Below are 19,678 nucleotides of genomic sequence, written 5' to 3' on the forward strand. Positions count from 1 at the left end.
ATGATTTCTAGTCTTTGGGACACACAGAGGTCTCCTACTTTCCCCGGGTTTATTATTCCAGGACACAAGGGGAGCCGATCAAGGCTGGGAAAAGGCAGCTCACAACCCCCTCATCTATGGCAAGCAAATTCTGGACTAGCAAAAGGGGATCAGTAACGATTGGCCATAGCGCCTGCCTACATTCACCGGAATCCATCTTCCTATTCCTTTTAATATACTTGTGAATAATACATAAAAACACACATACACACACACACACATACACACTCACTCACCACCACCTCACCGCCACCACAACCACCACCGTATAAAAATATAAGTAAGCTATTCCTTGCCCCCAGTTCTCACAAAGTATCTTCTCATTTGTATCCAATTCCATTTAACTGAGTACAATTTTGCAAAGAGTCACCACCTTCCGTAGGCCACTCTGGAGGGGTATGTGCATGGGGGGAGGGCATCCTTTCATTCACCCCCAAACAACTTAGGGTTTCCACACTTTTATGCCTGATTTTGTTCCTAGGCCTCTTCTTTGCAAAGCCTCCCTTGATTCCTTCTCATGATAGCCCCATCCAGGCCTTTCCTCTACCATACCCCCACTTCACCCCTAAGTTTCAGGGTTGAATCTCCTCTCCCCATATTTACAAAACCCAGGCAGGTTGGGTTGCTGGTGTGATGCTATCTGGGGCAGCCTTATCTAGCTACAAGGTGTGAATCAGAGATTACACCACACAGGGCTGGTACCAGCCAGGCAGGCTGCCATATTGCCAAGGAACCCAGTGGTTGAACAAGGATGGGTTGAGCAATATGCACCAATGGGAAGTGAGTTTATTAATCATGCCGCATAGTACACTGTTGACGAAAGTATCACTCTGAAGGCCCGGCTTGATTGGAGAAGGTGCAGGTGGGGCTGAATGCTAACTGTGACGACACCCTGTAAGCTATCTTCCTCTGACGATGTGCACTTGAAAAACACATAGAAATCTGGAAGGATTCATCCAGTTTAGCAAAGAGATGGATTATATGCTCCATCATTAGGACTTTTCGGCCATCTTGGATTCCCTCTGTTAAAAAAGAAGGATACCTCCTTGTGGCTGTACACAAAGTTGCAGCTTGGAAGTTTCAAAGTTTCATGAGGTGAGAGAAGGGAATTCAAGATGGCAGCCAGTGACCTAGAACTGTGTGGGCGAGAAAATTTAAGACTGCATCTTGCGTTCTTGTTATTGATCTCTTACTTCAAAAACATTCTTTTCTAAGGCCAGAGCCCACCTCCTCCACCCAGGTCTGCCTTCAACGTCTCAGTAACTATAGCCAACCAGAAATACCACCCACATTTTTCACTGTGATGGGCCTACATGGAGGGCAGGATGCAGGGGTGGGGTGGGGGTGGGGTGGGGGGCGGGGGGGCGGTGATAAGAGCAGTTTCTGAGCAGGGACATTATAGTATAGTTCTGTCACTGTATGGCTGGCCTGAATGGCACCCCAGGCGTTGAGACACTGTCCCCCATTCATAATGTCATGCTACATTGACATAGCTCTGTATCAGACACCAAGCCCCTAAATGTTGCTGAGGCAGATAATACGCAAAATGCATGGCTGAGAAACCCAAGCAAGAGGGCAGGCAGGAGAGAGAGGATTGATCTGTCCAAAGACTGTTCTAGAACAAGCCTCCCAATGACAAAGGATTCTAAAAGCGATGGGAAATAAGGTGAAGGGAGCAGGATGGAGATGTGGACACGGGAAGGAAGTGGAGGGTACATATCTCTTCAAGAGAAACGGAGAAAGCTCTAGGGCTGGCAAATCAAATCAGTTAAGGAAAGGGAAGGTTCTGGAGAAGAAAGCTCATAGGGTAGGGAAGCATCACTTCTATGGGTGATAGAAGTTGTAAGATGGGAGGGATTACTGCTCTATAAGACATTCCCTGTATTTCTCCAAATTCCTGTGTTCTTTCTTCTCTTCTAAGCATCGGATCCTTGGGTAGCTCATAAGAGCTAGGACAGGCAGCTACAAATAATGAGGCCTGGAGTATCCTGTCCAAGTGCGACTGCGTTGTAATGCTTTTAAACCTGATTTTTCCCAATTATCTGACCACCAAAAAACTTTCAATCTTTCTGGTTATCTTGCCAACAATGAAGAACCCCCTCTCAAATCTCCATCTGTTTCTCAGGCTTCAAAAGCTCTAGCCAGAGTAGTACTCAGTGTGGCCGCAGAGACCACCGCAGGTCCTATTCTGGTGCTCCCTGAAGCCACCAGAGAAATAGTTCATAAGCCAGGAGATCCCCTCCCTTCTACTCTCAAATACCCATTGGAAACCAGAGAGAAAGATTCTAGAAGGTTCCAGTCATCAGCCCCGGCTCCCATGAGCTTACCTAATCTGTTCACCTAATCTCTCTGGCAGTTTGAGGCTCCCAGAAGGGTGGAGGAGAATCCCTAGAACCACAGTAGAATTCTCTGAGAACCAGAGTAAACACTCAACATTGAGTTTGAAACGCCAGAACCCACACGAAATTCTAACCGACTTCTAAGAACACCAGACTCCATGTTTCCACGGTGAGGGGTTTCAGAGCAAGAACCACAAAAACCAGGCGTAAGAACCTATCAGACCAACCACCAGCCAGAAACAAAACAAGACGAAAAACGGGCCAAACCAAAACTTTATGCTATGAAAACAAGAAATAAAATAAGGAGATTTCTAGGCCGTCTGATTGTCAGCAAACACAATATATTTACTGTATTAGCATTTGCTCACAGTGCAAATGGTACAACATTACACCATTTCAATATTTCAGTTTTTAAAAATGCTGTTTTCATGAACTATATTATATTGGCATAACAATGTGACAAAGGAGCAAATGAAATGTTGGTGAAGAATTTCACCTTTTCACGATAACAAGCATATTTTTTTAACCTTAGTATAAGGTACTATAAATCCAAGAAATAAAAACATCCACAAAATATATTACATCTGGTTTGTCTTTTTCTAAGTACTCAACTTTATACAAAAGTCTTTCAAAAAATATCATTCCCCATAGGTTTTCCTGTTTAAAACCTGATTTTTTTCTCTCAGTTCACATAAGTTAGAGTGCATTTTCTTTTGCTGTTTTTTTCTTAAAACATGCAGACATATAAAAAATCTGGATAGCACAACCTTTTGGCAACAAAGCTAGTTTTCTCTTAGTTTAGCTTAAATGTCTGAGAACAGTTTTATTAAAACAAAGGAAAACTCAGAGTTATCATGCAGTGACATGCATATACCAGAAGGAGTAAGGAAAAAATATTAAAGGATATCTGATTTCTCCTTCCAGCTTTGAAGTGACCAAAATTTTTGTTTTTAATAATCATCACATTATAAAAAGTATTCAGCAAAATACTGTCTCTGCAAAGAAAGATTTTACCCTTCAGCTGAAAAAATATGGGCCCTCCCGGCAAACTTCATCCACTTCTCTCTCCTTCTACAAAAAGTCCAAGTACCTGGAAGTCCACAGTCCCCTGCTCTTTGATTTTTCCCCCCGTTCACTAGACTCCTTTAGTATTATCTATCCGCCACCAAAAAACCGGTGCTTTTTTCTTTAAAAAAAAAAAAAAGTGGGAAATGCATAAAGTGACTTTAAAAACAGACATTCTGTAAACTCCAGACCTTTGTTCCTTCTCTCTGGGCAGCTTACTGACCACAGGAGAAATAACGCTAACAGGGAACAGTACATTCAGGCAAGACTGCACTGGAAGCTGTGTCAGAGAGTAACCTTCCCTACTACTCCACTTCCAAAGAGTCACCCCTGTGTGGAGGAGGCTGGGGAGAGGGGGTGCCTGAGAAGAGGTGAGGTAGGGCGGGGAGAAGGTGAGACTGGGGTATGGAGAAGATGTGCCTCATTCAGCAACATGGATTAATGCAAACATCCCCATAGCTTTGAGGAAAATTTGGACAGAGATGTGTGTATATGTGTGTATATGGGTGTATATATACGTACTCACACACACATACACACATGTAGATATAATCTCGTCAGTTAAATTTTTCATAAAAAATAAATCATTTAAAGCTGTAAATGCCTACAAGTTCTCCTTATTCCGGTGCACTGCACTGGATAGCCAAGTACCTTAGAGATTTTATTTTACTAGGAATACATATTGTGTGCATGTTATATATAAATGTATATATGTGTGTGTGTGTAGACACACATATATACACACGTACACACACACACCGTATTCATAAATTTGAATTCTACCTGTTGTGTTGGTGATGACAAAGAGAGAGAGGGAAAGAAAGGCTGCATTCCCATTAATGGTGGGAAGAGAAATGGGTATGTGAGTGAGAGAACAAAAAGATGGCAAAATGGGGTGGTTGGTTGAGGCCTGCCTTTTTGGAAAAAGATTTGGAAAGAGATGGGAAAAGGCTTAGAGGGGAGAAGGGAGAGGAGGGGGAAAAAGGGCAGAGGGCAAACTCAGGAACAGAGATTTAAAAATCTCTGGGGCCGAGAAAACACATTTTTTTTAAAGGCAGGTTCAGTGATGGCTGCTTCTTCTCCCCGAAGATCAAACTGCCCTGAGGCCTTGAGAGGGAAGCGCTCGGAAAAGGAGGGATTCTGAGGGGCCAAACCCTAAGCGGCGGTAGCAGCACCGCGGCGGCGGCACCCGAGGCATTTCTGTGAGAAACGTTATTTCGGAGCAGATGGAAGACCGTCTCGTCCCGCCACGTGCAGGCCCCCAGCGGCCTGGGGACCCGAGGTGGGGAAGAGTTTGGGGTGGACATAGCCCAGTTCAGCTCAAGAGTCTCGCACACACACGTGCGAGCGCGCGCGCGCGCACACGCACACACACACACACACAGACAGAAACACACACGCACACATACACTCACGCGAGCACGCACACTCGCGCGCATCCCCGCACGCAGGCGCGCGTGCGTGCGGCGGGCAGCAAGCTCTGCGCTTTGGTGCGCTCCTTACCCCCTCCCCCTCTCGGGTCTTCGATGGGGAACCGAGGGAGACGTGGGGAGAACCGTGAGGTGCTTGGGTCCAGCGAGGCTTGGGCGGGCCCAGCCTTCAGTCCCCCGCAGGTCCTTGGCCCGGCCCGGCGGCCCCTGGATCAAGACGATCCCAACTGAACAAAGCGGGCTAGACGCCACCTTTCCGCCCCCACGCCTTGGCTAATGGGGGGCAGCAAGGGGAAGGCGCCTCCTGCCCTGGCCCCCGACCGTTGGCCGGTGTGAAAGGGTGGAAACGGGGGACAGCGAAGGGAAACAAGGGGCCTTACGTCCATGGAGAGGCCAGGGCGCGGCCCCTGCGCCTCCGTGGCTAGCTTTCCGGCTGCATTCAGGCCAGCAGCCGGGAGACACTGAAGGGGAAAAGTGTGATCTGGGGGCCCGAGCCTCAGGCGCAGGTGGTGACCACAGGGGCCAGGGACACCGGGGCCGCCGAGGACGCAGAAGGCGCACCCCCCTTCTCCGCCTTCTTCTCCTTTTGCTTGAGGTGGATTTTGGCGTGGCGCTTGCGCTCGTCGCTGCGCGCAAACTTGCGCCCGCAGAATTCGCAGGCAAAGGGCTTCTCGCCCGTATGCGTGCGGATGTGAGTGGTAAGGTGGTCGCTGCGGCTGAAGCTCCGCATGCAGATCCGGCACTGGAAGGGCTTGTGGCCCGTGTGGATGCGCAGATGCCGGGTCAGCTCGTCCGAGCGGCTGAAACGGCGGTCGCAGCCCTCCGCCGGGCACGCGTGGGGCCGCTCGTGTAGCGGGGTCTTGCTGGGTCGGTTGGGGTACTTGCGGGGCCGGATGGGCTTGAGCGTGAGCGGCGGCTGGGGCAGGCTGCCAAAGCCCGGGTGGATCTGCTTGTCTTTGAATGCCTTGATGGTCTCCAGGGGGGTAATAGGGGGCGGGTTGACCCGGATGGGGTCCATGCCCTGGAAGGGCTTGTGCTCCGGAATGGAGCCCATGTCGTTGGGGTGGTGGTATAGGTTGTAGTCAGGAATCATGGGGAAGAGATTGCTGTCCAAGGCCGGTTTGGCCGATTGGTAATCCTGGGGGGAATAGGCGAGCCCGGGGTTGCCCTGGGGATCGTGGAAAGACACAGGCTCCGAGTAGAGATCACTGCAGTTAGAATAGGGGGGCAGCGCCGGATACATGGCCTCCACTTCCCCCTGCGGCGGCTGCACCATGCTGGCTGTGGAGGTTTGCGTGCTGAGTGCCCCAGAGGCCGGGGGCACCCCCAAGATGCCGGCGCTCATGAGGCTAATGATGTTGTCCTGGCACCAGTTGGAAGGGGAGTCAAAGGCGAACTTTCCCAAGTAGGTCACGGTCTTGTTGCCAGGGGCTGGCTGGAAGGAGCCCGAATAAGAGAGTTCCGGGTTGGGCTTCTCGTTGGTCAGACCGATGTCCATCACATTCTCTGCGGAGAGCGGGGGAGAGAGGGGAGGGGTGAGTGAAGCCGAGTCGGCTCCCAGGCAGGGGCGCCCAGGTCCTTGCCCAGGTGTGGAGGTGCGGCCGGGTGGAGTGCGCAGCGCATGGGGTAGGCTGCGCCAGGCGCAAAGCGGGCGGTGCCGCGCTCCCGGGCGCAACCTGGATACAGGAAAATACTACTGATCGGGGTGTGGAGTGGCTGCTGCACACACACCGCACACGCCGTACACACACACTCCCGTACCACACACACACACACACACACACACACACACACACACACACAGGCGCGAGCGCGAGAAGCATTGTTGTTATTCCCGAGGTGGGGCGGGCAGGTAGCTGCAGCTACAGGTAGTTTCAGACCCGAAGCGCGCCGGGCTCTCGCTCTCCAGCGCACACAACTCGGCCTCTTCCCCTAGCGCTGTCCGCGCCGGACCCCGCGCCTCTCCTGCCCCGACGAAGCCCCCGGTGCGCACTGCGCCCGGGGAGCTGACCCGGAGTGCTCCGACGCTTTGTCCGCGGCGCGTAGAGGGGTGCTGTCCGCAAAGGGAGCTCTCCCGCCGCCTCCCCCAGCCCCAGTCTCCTCCGGGCCTGAAGGAGCTTTCGGCTTTTGCTGGAGGGGGAAAGCCCAGCCTCAGCTTAGCGAGAGTGGAGGGCGGCGGAAAACCGGCCGGTGTCTCCATGGCGGGAGTGGCCGCTCTTCCCAAGCTCCTCGGTCCGGGGATCGTCCCCTGTGGCAGCCCCCGCGCGGGTGGGCCCCCACCTTCTCCCCTCCCCGCCGTCCCCACACCCCCACGGCTTTGCTGAAAGCCCTGGAAAGGCAGCGTCGCAGTACCTCTCCCACCGCGGGGACTCCACGCCGCACATGGCTCCATCCCGGGTGGGAGGCTGAGGGAGTAAGGGGGGAGAGCGCGGGTGAAAAGGGACGTTGGGCTCCTCCTGGGAAAGGGGGCGACAGCATTACGCCTTGCGCACAGCCCGGCGATCGCGCTGCCTAAGTGGAGAACCCCAGAGCCGCTTGCACCTACCTCCCTTCGGTCGGCGGCTGCCCCCACCCGGGAGAACCGAAGCCTCTACCGTGGCGTCGCCAACCGAGCCTTCCCGATCGGGGAGGGCGGGAGGAGTGGGTGGGAAAAGCAACTCGACCCCCGGAAAATTCCCAGCGCGCCCCCCATATCTCCATCCATCCATCCATCCATCCATCCATCCATCTATCCATCCATCCATCCATCCATCCATCCATCCATCCATCCATCCATCCATCGCTAGCTCGTTCCCTCCTCCTCTTCCTCTCTCCCTTTCCTTCCTCGCCGCCTCCCCGCCGCCCTTACCTGTAGCCATCTGATTGTAATGGGCTACCGAGTCGCTGCTGCCAGAAAAGAGGTTGAGCGCGCTGGGGATCTCCTCGGGGTACAGATTGTCAGGCAGTTGGTTTAGCAAACTGCTCATGGTCACCGGCAGCTTCTCGGCGAGTTTGCCGGTCATAGCACTCCCGAGCTGCCGCCGCCGCCGCCGCCGCCGCCACCGCCGCCGCTCGCTCTTAACGCAGCTTCCAGGCAAGCGGCATCGGAGAGGCGATCCGTGGTGCAGGGGAAAAGCATGCGAGAGGGAAAGTTCGGGAGGAGGGGGGAGGGAAGAGGGGAAGGGGTGGGCCTGGGGAGGGGATCTTCTCTTTTTGGGGGGTGGGTGGGAGAGAGGGCAAAGGAGGGTAATCCTCTTGGGTGCCTCAGCTGGTGCCGTAAGAGGCTGGGTCGTGGCGTGGGGGGGGGGGCGTGTGCGGGGTGGGTGGGTGGGTGCTGGGCCGGGGGGGGATCTCGGCCCAAGGGGGTCGCACGCGGCCTCAGTATTGATAACACAAACAGACGCGCGCCCGCGGCCCCCCCGCCCCCCGATCCGCCACCGCCACCGCCGCCACCGCCGCCACTGCCGCCGCCGCCGCCTCTGCCGCTGCTGCTGCCGCTGCTACCACCACCACCAGCCCCGCAGCTTCCTAGCAAGCTCACTGCTGCCCAAAAGCTCCCAGCCAGGGAACTCCACCAGCCTATTTATCTGAGCCCCGGGAAAGCTCCGTGACGTAGCTGCCCATATATGGACAGACAAAGCCCAGCCGAAGGGGCGCGACGTCACAATGGAAGCTCCTCACAATGGAACATTAGAAAGCAGGAAGCGGGCCGCAGCCAACGTGCGGCGCCCGCACCGCTCGCGGATCTTAAAAAAAAGAGAGAGAGAAAGAGAGAAATAGAAGAGAAGAAGGAAAGAAAATTCGAGAGGAGAGAGGAAAGAGGGGTGTAACTGAACGTGCGGCGTAAAGCACGCAGCGCGGGGGTGAAAGAGCAATAATCGCCTGTGTGTTTATTTGATGTCTGCACTAGGAGAGCGCGCTTGTAGGACAGGGCGCCGTGGGGTGGGGTCGTTCGCAAGTGGCCTCTAACAGCCCCCCAGCAGGAAGAAAGAGAATTGAAAACACTCGGCGGGGTCCCTTTGCAGCCTGGGAACTTCTGGGGAACCCGGAAGGTGTGCGCTCCGACCCTGCCCCGGCCGCTCTTCTCGCGTACAGGATCCTGCCTGGCACTGGGACAAAGTCCCTCTGAGGAGGATTCCAGCGGGTCAGGGATCTCTGGTCCAGTATCCCGGGAACTTTTGTGCCGCCCTCCCTCCGATGCGCCGCCCACAGCCCTGCTGCTCCCTGGGCCCCTGACCCTGTGCTGACACCCGGCTGAGCGCAGTGGCTGGGAGATTTCGTAGCTGCATAGCGGCTGCGCGGGAGGCGAGAACTCCTCACCTTGGGGGTCGAGGATGTGCAGTTTTGGTGGTGAAGGAGAAGGAATGAAGTTGAGGGGATAGGGAACACGTGCACCAAACCCTCCATAAATTCCCTAATGGTTCCAAAGCACCCCTTTGGCCACGGGATGGCAGGAGGGCCCAGCAGGCCCAGGCGCAGTCGCTGTCTACTGCTGCCTGCGAAGGGCCCGCCACTGAGTTGCGGCAGCAGCCTGCCGAACCACAGTCTCTGAGCCACCACGGCGACCTCCCCTGCTCTCTACCCTCCCCCTCGCCTTCCACAGGGCTGTCCCCATTGCTGACTGCCGGCGCCCTGCAGTCAAGGGCTGCCTGTTTGCCGACCCCGAGCGCTGTCACCTCCCAGAGAGGCAGCAGATCCCGGGGGCGGCTATGTTCCCCGAGGCCTGTTTTCGGAGCGCGCGCGGCCGGGCCGCGGGAGAGGGAAAGGAGAGGAGGGGAGCGTGGGGAAGCGACCCCGGATCACACCGGCTCAGCGTGGGAGGAGTCCCTCCTCGTTGGCCGTGTGGGCGCGGTGGATCCCGCGTTCCTCGCTGGGGAGTCGGGGTTGGGGGAACATGCATTTCTCAGGGGGAGTGGGAGTATTGACAAGGAGGAGGAGAGGATCCCCGGGCCTCACTCCGTGGGAGGGCCACGCGGGCCGGGGACGTGTGGGAGGAACTCCCGAGCTGCACATCGTCGTGGGGGTGGATGACAACCTCTCTCTCCTCTCCTCCACTTCACTCGGTGGAGAACTAGGGGTGGGAGGGCCCGGCCTCCCCCGGATCTCCTCTGGTTCTTAGGAAAGGAGGGATTCCCGCCGCCGCGGGCCCCCTCTCCCCCGCCCCTGCTGCCGCTCCCGCCAGGCTACCCACACCTATACCGGGGAGGCTCTGCGCCCCTGGGCTCTCCTCCGCCCGCGCGGCGCGGGGAGGGAGCGCTCTGCAGCGGTCCCCAGCTCCGGCCGGAATCAGGGCATGCAGCGCCTCCCGCCCCCGGCTCCCTCCCAAGGGGGGGCGATTGGCCGGCCCGGGGGCGTGGGCGGCAGTGTGAGCCAGGCTGGGCGCGGGAGGGGCCCTGGCGGCTGCAGGGAGGGTCGCGGGGCGGCGGGCCAAGCCGGGAAGAGCCATACAAGGAGCGGATCCGGTGACGCGCCGGCCGCGCCCCTTCTCCTTCTCTATTTGGCTGCTGATTCCGGTCCCCGGATTTGCATATTTTGGCATCCAGTGGAAAAGGAAAGAAGAACGGAACCCGCAGCCTTTAAAGGAACCGCACAGGCTGTAGCGTCACCTAGGGAGGCGGTCTGGGGGGCGTGAAAAATTAGCCAGCGGCTCCGGCCTCTGGCCTTGGAGCTTGGCAGCTGGGGGGAGGCGGGGAGAGGCGGGGAGCCGCGACCACCAGAGAGCTTCGGCCGCTCCAGTCCCAGTCCTGGGCTCTCCGCGGCGCTTCCTGCTGCGAGTGCACCCGGAGGGTCTCTGCGGGTTCCGGCCCAGGACCAAGAGACGCCGCGAGGTCCGCGGCCTTTAGGCGAGCCGCAGGCCCCAGTAGTGACTGCAGTGCCCATGTTTCCCAGCGCGAGGCACAGCTCAGCCTGCGGGGGTGGCGGGGAGGAAGTGAGAGCCCTCCCGGCCGCCCAGCTCAACTCTGGAGGACCCTACCGTGATGCACCCCCCTCCCACCTGTTGAGACCTCTTCCCGGAGAGGAGGAGATTGAGGAGCTGCAAGCCCCAGTCCTGTTTGATAGGGGCCTACATTAGGAAAGGCAGAGGCAGTGGGAGCATTTCGGATCCTTGAAAGCTTCCAGGGCCCCAAAGACCATGGAGGAGTGTAGCCATTCCAGAGATGACCTGCAAACACTTTTAGGAGAGCTGGACCTGTTGCATCCAAGCAGAACAAGTAGCAGGGTTTTGCAGGCCTGCTCCAAGCCTTTATGCCTGTTGGTGAGAATGGATAGGAGTCTTTTTGGGCAAGATGTCTGCCCCCTCCTTCCTACTTGTCCATGACCTAGAACGGGAGCCTTCAATTCAAACAATATTCATTCAAACTTCAGTGTGATGTTGGCAAATGTCTGAATCTCTTTCTTGGCCTCAGTTTTCTTGTCTGTAAATTGGGATAATAATAGTACCTATCCCTTTGATAATCCTCATGGAGTACTTTTGCCGGACCCCTAGCCAGCACTCAGTAAATGGCAATCATTATTGGTAAACTATATTTTCCCCAACCCTACCATGTGACTGAAAAGCCCTTTCCCCTTGTGTGTCTTAGGAGTGAGTGCGGTTGGTACAGGGAGTAAAAAGGGCCAGGTATGACACTGCATCCACATCAGTGTGATCATATACAGGAAGTCCTATTTGTGTGCCGGGTACCTGCTGGGCACTATGTCATCGCAGAGATGGTGAAGGAATTGTCCCCACTGTGTGAGAGCAGAGGGCCCTCAATAGCTGGTGGTGGCATAAAGTAGGAAACCAAGAAGTCACTCAGTTGCTCTTTAACACTCTGGAGCATCCTTCTAGACTTTTTATGGGGGGTGGCTATGGCTCCAAGGTGGGGTGGGGGACTCAGGTGCCCTTCCTCCCCTCCTCTGCCCTGGAAGGAGCCATGCTGGGGAAGGCCTGCCTCTACAAGCATAGGTTCTCACTGCCTGGTTGCTGGTCGGGTTGCAGCCCGCACAGGTGTCCCCTGTCAACCTGGATGATGGTGGCAGATGGAGGCCAGGGTTCCGTGGCGGGTGGGGACAACCCTGGGTATAGAGTAGGGGTGGGGGGTTTGGAGTGGCCCCTTGCAGACTAACAGCATTCTCCCTTCTGCTGGCCAAGTCTTGAATTCAGCATAGAAAAAAGCTTTTTTCCTTCCCTCCCTCTTTCTTTCCTCTCTCCCTCCTGAACAGGGGCTGAGGGTGAGGTCTCACTTTTACTGGTGGGCTCGGGTGAGATTACCTGAACTGCAGGCCCTGGACTTGTTGGAGAGTGAGTAGGCACTGGTTCAGGGCGTCCTTACCCTGGAGATGGTGAAGGGCAGGCCCCGCCCCTCTGCAGCAGAGCCAAGGCTGCCCAGCCCCCGCTGCTTACCTCTGGGGGCAATGGGTATGTTTGTCTTGGTGAAAGGGTAGAGGAAGGAGGGGACGTGCCCTACAAACCCACCACAGAAAAAGACCAGGTTGGTGCTCTGTCTTGCTCTGTAGTCACCTCTGCCCTCTGAACTTGAGCTCCCTTTTGCTAAAGATATCCAGTCCTTCTCTGCTGTCTTACAAGCAAGAAGCCCCCAATTAGTTCAAACTGGGGTGCTGGCGACTTAATGCATTACCCATCTCAGCGGGTATTTGCCTTTCTAACAGAAAATGCTTAGAAGAGGGTCATATATAACCTAAAGGAATTAAGCCTACCATTAAGCATGGTGCCTGGAAAATGGTAGGAACTCATATATGCTGGTGGGCTGAGGTCTAATGGTGGGATGTGAGGCCCAGTGACAAGGAGTAGGAGTTTTGGGGTGCAGAGAGCATCTGGGGTTCCTCAAGTCACACCAAGCACCCATGTAGAGGGCCCACCCTGGTGGGATTGCTCCTGAATGATAGCTCCCTCAAGGGCTTTCAGTTGCTTTCCATTCTGGGTGTCCCACAGGAGACGGACAGGTCGTTGGTGGAATCTCTCTGGCCAGCTCTCCCTGGCATTCTAGAGGTCATTGCCATTCCTTCGGTAATGACAGACAACTCTGAGGTGAGGTGGGTTTGGCCTAGAAGCTAGCGGAAGGAACTTGACAGCCGCGACAACTTTGGGGGGGGTGGTCCCAGTTAAGAGCATTGTTTGGGGACTGCTGGAGGCTTCGGGCTTGCTGACCTTCTGGATCCACAAAAGATTGGGGCCTGTGGCGATATATCTTCCTCATTTTTTACAACAATCCTGTGAGGAAGCTTTTAGGGCTGCCCCCCAATCGTTTTTTTTTTTAATTTTTAAAAATTTTTAAAAATTTATTTATTTATTTTTGGCTGTGTTGGGTCTTTGTTGCTGCGCACGGGCTTTCTCTTGCTGAGGTGAGCTGCGGTGCGCGGGCTTCTCACTGCGGTGGCTTCTCTTTTTGCGGAGCACAGGCTCTTGGTGTGCGGACGTCAGTAGATGTGGCACGAGGGCTCAGTAGTTGTGGCTCGCGGGCTCTAGAGCGCAGGCTCAGTAGTTGTGGCGCACGGGCTTAGTTGCTCCGCGGCATGTGGGATCTTCCCGGACCAGGGCTTGAACCCGTGTCCCCCGCATTGGGAGGCGGACTTTTAACCACTGCGCCACTAGGGCAGCCATGTTTGTTTGTTTTAAATGAAAGATCTAAGGTGTTGGAAAGAGCCTGAGTAGTTAGTTGGAGGACCCTTGGCCAGGAAGTGGCTGAGCTGAGATTTAAACTCACGACCTTGTGACTCCAAAGCTGCAGCTCTTAATTTCAGCCTTTGTCCCCATTCTGGCTGTCAGGGAAAAGAAAGGAGATGGCAGGTGTGGGTAAGAGGAAGGAGAGGTATAAAAACTGTGCAGAAGGCAATGAATAGAAGAAAGACTAGCTGGACCTGCTTCCCAGCACCCCTGGGACCCAGCATGCAAGGTAGGGGAGGAGCCCCTGCCCAGGGGAGGGGAGGGGGTACAGCTCACAGGGACGTCAGGGAGGAGCAGCATTTCTGCCAGGGCTCTCGGTAGGTGGAGTAACATCTGTGCCACTCTGAGCAAAGGTCCCACTGCCCTAGGTTGTCACAGAGGTCACAGGCTCCTCGCCAAGCCAGCCACACACTTCCATTTGAAACATCTGCTTGTGCCTACATTCCAACGAACTCATTAGAATCATGTTGAATCCGGGTGTTTTGGATTACTCTTCAAGCAATTTCAGGGAGAACCTGGTGACCAAAGGGAGAAAGTCTTGTTACAAAGTGACGTTTGCTGGCCGGTGAGGTGGAGACCCCTCCTCAGACACAAGTCCAAGGCAGTGAGTAACTGCCATGGGGGTCCAGAGTTTGAGAGTTCAGGGCTGGGCTGGTCTGGGCTGGGGCAGGGAGAGAAGGCAGGTCTTAGATAGAAGGCAAGACTTGGAAAAAGTGTGCTGTATGGGTAAATGGGAAGAACAGGCCCTGGCCTGGGAATCAGGACTTCTGGGTTCCACCATTAATTATCTGTGTAACTTTGGGCCACCCTCTGGTTCCTGGGCTTCTGGTGGGGCTGGAGTAGATAACCTACCACTAAATTCCTCCCAGCTCCTTTGATCCATGAATTTTGGATTCTATTGCGGAAAAGGTTGGGAGAAGACGTGTTAGTGTTCCCAGTCAAGTTTGGGCTCCTGGGACCCTTGAGGAGGAGAAGGGATGGGTCAGGGCATGAGGGCTTGTAATGGGAACTTTGCTGTCTTAGTTCAGCGGTGCCTGGAGGGTAAGTGGAGTCATGTGCTCAGGGGGCCTGTCATGGCCCCTGGGGCCCACTGTGGGACAGCCCCTTCTCAGCTGGGAGGGATGGTGTCTCTGCAGAGAAAACTCTTGGGGGACGAGGCTTTTTGGAAAGAGGAACTTTGTCATCTGAAATGAACCAGAAAAGGTGTGAGTGGGGGGGGCCGTTGGGGAGGCAGTCAGGGGGAGCAAAGAGGGAGTGAGAGAGAGAAAAGGAGGGAGAGAGAGGTGAGAGCAGAGAGGAGAGCGGATTTCCCCCCACTGCTCCCCACGCAGCCAGCCTCCTGCTGGCTACAGGCTTCACCCATGGGACAGGTCGAGGATCCAAGAGGCTGGCAGGTTCCTCTCCTCCCTGCCCTGGAAGGAAAACCTTTGGGGAGTCAGAGAGAGCTGTGGTCTCTAGATCTTGTGTCTCTTAGCTCCCAGTCTCAGGACCCTCCTCAGCCTAAAACAAGTGGGCCCTTCGCCTCGTCCACCAAGGTGAGCAGTTGGGGGCCGACCTTTGGCTTCTTCTTTGCTGTTCTATGCAGTCCAAAGACCTGGGATGTGGGGAAAAGCAGTTAATGACTCTTTGGGGCCCCTAATTCGAGGTCCTCAGTGCTGTCAGCATCCTCTTTCACCAGATGGCCTAGGCAGGGCTTCCTGGCTTTTGTCGTGCCATAGCTCTGCTAGAAAATGAGACTCTTTGCAGCCACTGGAGTAAAGAACTAAAAACACTGCCCTTGGCCCATCCCATCACTCTGAGGGCTGAACAATACAGGCCAGCTGGAACCCAATGGAAGTCTGCCCATCAGCCTGACTGATGGCATGAGCTTTTCTGCCAGGGCTCAGGGCAGATGGGCAAAGGAGAAGGGACATGATAGATTTCTCTCTCTCCCTCCTTCTTTCTCTTTTTGCAGAATTATTTGGGCTATTCAGAATTATTTGGCCCCAAATCGTCAAGAAAGTTACTGGATGACAAGAGATGGTATCCGAGCTCCCTGGGGACAGGGACAGGGAGCCTTATTCCTCAGTCTTCCCAGCACTCCCACTGCCTGTCCCCAGCAGGTGCTCCATAAGAGGCTGTTGATCCAAGGGTCCACATGGGTAATTCTGAAACATGGCTGATTTGAGGGGCGCAAGATAGACTGCGACCTTCCCACTTTGTCCTTGCATTTCTACCACCCAGCGCCCACTATACAGGATGGGGGGGCCCCTTGTCCACCAAAATTCATTCCCCACTGGGGTGGAGGGGGAGGCTCCTGGGTCTGGGACTTAGCTCTCTTGTTTCAATGAGACAAACATCCAGGGTGCACTTCCTGTGGAGGGAATCAGACTTGAGGTTGGGATCCTGCGGTCTGTCAGGGGGCAGGTGATTTAAAGGGAAGTGAGGAATGAGGCTGAGGTAGAAGCCATCACACACAAGACATGATCGGTTCTGAAAGCAAGTGCAGGCAGGAAGTTCAGAGGGGGAAGGACTTGCAAGAGGACATGTTCAGGGACAGGCGAAAGCCTGATTGGGAGGGGTGGTGTTGATCGAGGCCTTGAGGATGGGCTAAGACCCATAAGTGAGGAGGGGAGGTATGAAGAGGAGAGGGAAGGGGGAGACAGGGCAGGAGGTATTCAGTGTAAGGAGCTGTGCTTTCCCCCCTCATTTTCACGTTAAATTTATTTATTTATTTATTTATTTTCATCTCTGAAACTACCTAGAGCCCATTAGCACTGTCCTTCCAGGACTTCTCTGGCCTGATTATGGCTTGCTTGTGGATGAGTGAGGAATCCTAGAGGGAGAGAAGGGAGATAGCACTGAGGCTGGATCTGCAAGATGCCAGCAGACATTTGGGCATCTACTAGAATGTAGGCTCCAGGAAGGCAATGGCCTGGGTCTGGACCTGCACTGCTGTATCCCCAGCTAGAACCTGTCTTGTGGAGGGGATAGTGGGTGATCCATCAATATTTGTGGGAGAATGAATGTGCCAGACGCTCTACCAGGTCCGGTTCGGGACGCAGGAGCAGGAAAGGGGCTAACTCCAGGTGTGAGCTCCAGGAGAAAGCAGGACTCGGGGAGTCCAAGGCAACATGGACCCCAAATTGGGGGTGGGGTAGGATTCATCAGGCATAAACTTAAGTGGTAATAGCCCCGTTCATTGAGTGGCAATGATCCTTGGCATTTTTCATCTTCAAAGCCAGGAACAAGCTGTAATTAATACTCCCGCCACCCGGGGGCAGGGTGGAGGTGGTGTGGAGAATCTTGAGCTGTTGGTGCTCAGTTGGGGAAACTGAGGCACTGGCGGAGGAAGGGCCGTTAGGAGAGTGGATGCAAAGGCCAGCAGAGCCCGGCGTCTGCAGGGGTGCCGTGAGCACTCCAGAGCGCAGCCCCCTCCCAAAGCCAGGCAGCTGGAGAGCCGAGGTCGTGAGTGGGGAGGGGGCGCCGGAGACCCGCACCGGAGCAGAGAAAGGAGTCTCAGCCGCGGGCCTGGCGACCGTGGCAGTGGGCGATCGGTTTTGCCCGTGGCTTGGCCGACGGAGAGCCTGCCGGGGCCTCGGCTCCCCGCCCTCCGGGGGCGGCGCTGGAGGGGCGCGCGGAGCAGGGGAGGGGACTCGCTAGTCCTTCGTGTCCAGTGGCCAGGCCGCGCGCGGCATACTCAGCCTGAGTCACCGTCGCCTCCGAAATGCCTCCCGGTTTCCTCATCGCCCTGAGGGAGTTTTTCATTAAGGTGATTACCCTGCCGTCATTTAAGAGTCCGTAAATATCACCCAGGGACCGAGGGCGCGCAGCCGCCTCTAACTGCAGCCGGGGTCCGCAGGCCCCAGGCTGCGGGCGGCGCCGCTCCGCCTCCCCGGCCACCAGTTCGAACCATCTGCGCGGCCCCAACACCATCCTGCATCTAGCGTGACTTTTCTCTGGACCACGATGTCCCTGAGGGCATTCTTCCTTCAGTTCAGTCGCCACCCAACCAGAAAAGGCTTTCCTCTCATACCCCTGGTCCAGGTGATGTACCAAACACCACTCCTAGTTTGCCGTGGTCCTACCTACCTTTTTACATTTATCTGTGTAATCCTTTGATGGATGCCTGCCTCCCATCCTCCTGCCCCAAGTTCTAGAAGGGCAGGAGCCACTTCTGATTTTGCATCGTATTCCCACGATACGGCCTCCTCTCAACCCACCCCATCCCCACCTAGTGCGAATGTCTGGGGTATCGCAGGACTCAGCAGTTTTGAATTAACAAGTCCTCATGAGGCAAGAGGACTGTTTGCTGACTGCCCCTGCACCTGATCGTCTTTAACATTTGACAGTTATCACTTGCGCACCTACTGTGTGTCTGGCACTGGAAATACAGCTGTGACAAAAAGAGCCTGTGGGGAGACTCAAGACCTAATGAGGGTTCGGGGTGAGGGTGGGCAATAAGAAGATACCTACGAGGTGGTGGTAAGTGATATGAGAAAAAAGAAATGAGGATAAGGGGAGAGAGAGTGATGGGATGTGCACGTTGAGATCCTGTTGTATGTAGTCATTCTTCCCCGATCCTTGCGTTTGGAGCTAGCGTTAGTGCCACTGACTAAAGTACTGAATCAGAAGATGTGGGTCTGTGCTGTTAGTCCAGCTAATTTATTGGATGCTCTTTGAAAATTTTTATGTAAATAAGATCTTTGTCAAAAAAATTACATCACAATTCACTAAGGAAAGTCGGGCCTCTGAAGGCAAAGTCACCTGTGACTTGGCCCCTTGCCCCTGGAACAGCCCCTCTTCCTTAGACAGGCTTTCCTGCCTGCCACCAGGTGGCCTGAGAGAAAACTCTGACAGTGCCTGAGGACTCTTCAGAGGCCTCTGGGGAGGAGGTGTCAGTGGGCCAAGGGTGACTGTGGCTGTGGCTACCCCAGCCCCGAATCCCAGAGCTGCACTGCCTCTCACACAAACCCTCTCCTGGATGGGCAGGAGAGCTTTCTAGACCCCAAATGAAAGAAAAAGTTGCTGCAGTGGAAACTCGAGCTAACCTTCCCTCTTGCCCCACTTCCCTCCCGCGGTCACACTTCCGGCAGCCGCCACAGGGTATTTTGGGTTCGAAAACAAAGCGTCAGATCTATTTGAGCAACTTTTTTTTCCATCGGAGTAGAAGCCCAGGGGCCTGTGGCCACCCTGGGCTCGGCCACTTCCCCAGGGAACTGACGCGTTTCCCCTTCTCCACCGAAGACCAATTTAGCAAGTCAGACTGGCCACATTTTTAGCTTCTCCTTTCCCTGGCCTGGCAGCAGGCGAGAGCCCAGAGGTAGGGCTGCTGGGAGGAGGGTGTGTCTGAGTGCCTTCCTTGTGGACTTCAGGGGAAGGCCTGCTTCCCATCCTCTGCCAGAACCTCCTCCTCAACCCTCTCCAACACTCCCCAAACTGCATGTACTGCGCACACGCGCACGCACGTACACACACACACACACACACACACACACACACACAACCTCCACTGCCGCCGCCACAAATCCACTTGCTGCATCAGGAGTCTGCAAAGTGAGAGTTGTGGGGTTAGGACTGGTCTGGTCCTCAGTTTAATCGAAAGGATGGTGTGCCCGTGTCACTGGCAGGCCGGTGTGCTGTGGGTTGTGAATGAAGTGGGCGTGCATCCGTGGACACTGTGTGTGCATGCAAATCCGACGTTTGCCACTGCCTGGGCTGGACAACGCACACCCATGCAGCTTGCATGGATGTCTAGAAAGAGCCTGGCAGAGGTGAAACCCTGCAGTGTCTAGCGGGTGCGTACACCGTGTGATTTTGTGTGGGCTGGTGTATTTACAGTATGTGTGCAGGATACGTATAGTAGAGGTGTGTGTAAGTGTGCGTGCACACGTTTGTATACGTGTGGACTGGCAGGGTCTGGTTCTCGGGGTATGGGGGAAGGAAGCCAGGCGAGCTCTGGACAGGGGTGACCAGCGTTCTCATGGGCGAATTCAGCTTCCTCCCCGGGGAGGTGGGGGTGAGTAAAGAACTTCTAGGTCTCTTTTGTAGCCCTTTCAATTCTTAGCACTCAGCTGAGCCTCCATCAATACTGGGGAAGGGCTGACTGGGCGCTGGCTTCACAGCCACAGCAAGGAGAGAAAGAATCTATTGCCTTTGTGGTGGCTTGAGTATACACGTCC

The 19,678-nt window shown here is 55.2% G+C and overlaps 1 protein-coding gene across 2 annotated transcripts; it reads right to left on the minus strand.

The window, feature by feature from the left end:
- Positions 1 to 2,644: 2,644 nt before the first annotated feature.
- Positions 2,645 to 7,875, minus strand: EGR3 (early growth response 3). 2 transcript variants are annotated; one of them, XM_060013565.1, is made up of 2 exons: positions 7,722 to 7,875; positions 2,645 to 6,379 (listed from the first exon to the last, which is right to left on the minus strand). In XM_060013565.1, the coding sequence occupies exons 1-2, from the start codon at positions 7,873 to 7,875 to the stop codon at positions 5,370 to 5,372; spliced, it is 1,164 nt and encodes a 387-aa protein (XP_059869548.1). In that variant the 3' UTR covers positions 2,645 to 5,369. The 2 variants fall into 2 exon arrangements, with proteins under 2 accessions (XP_059869548.1, XP_059869549.1); XM_060013566.1 differs by lacking the exon at positions 7,722 to 7,875 and adding an exon at positions 7,419 to 7,545.
- Positions 7,876 to 19,678: the final 11,803 nt, after the last annotated feature.

The sequence above is a fragment of the Delphinus delphis genome, chromosome 6 (genome assembly GCF_949987515.2).
Source record: "Delphinus delphis chromosome 6, mDelDel1.2, whole genome shotgun sequence".
NCBI classification, from domain to species: Eukaryota; Metazoa; Chordata; class Mammalia; order Artiodactyla; family Delphinidae; genus Delphinus; species Delphinus delphis.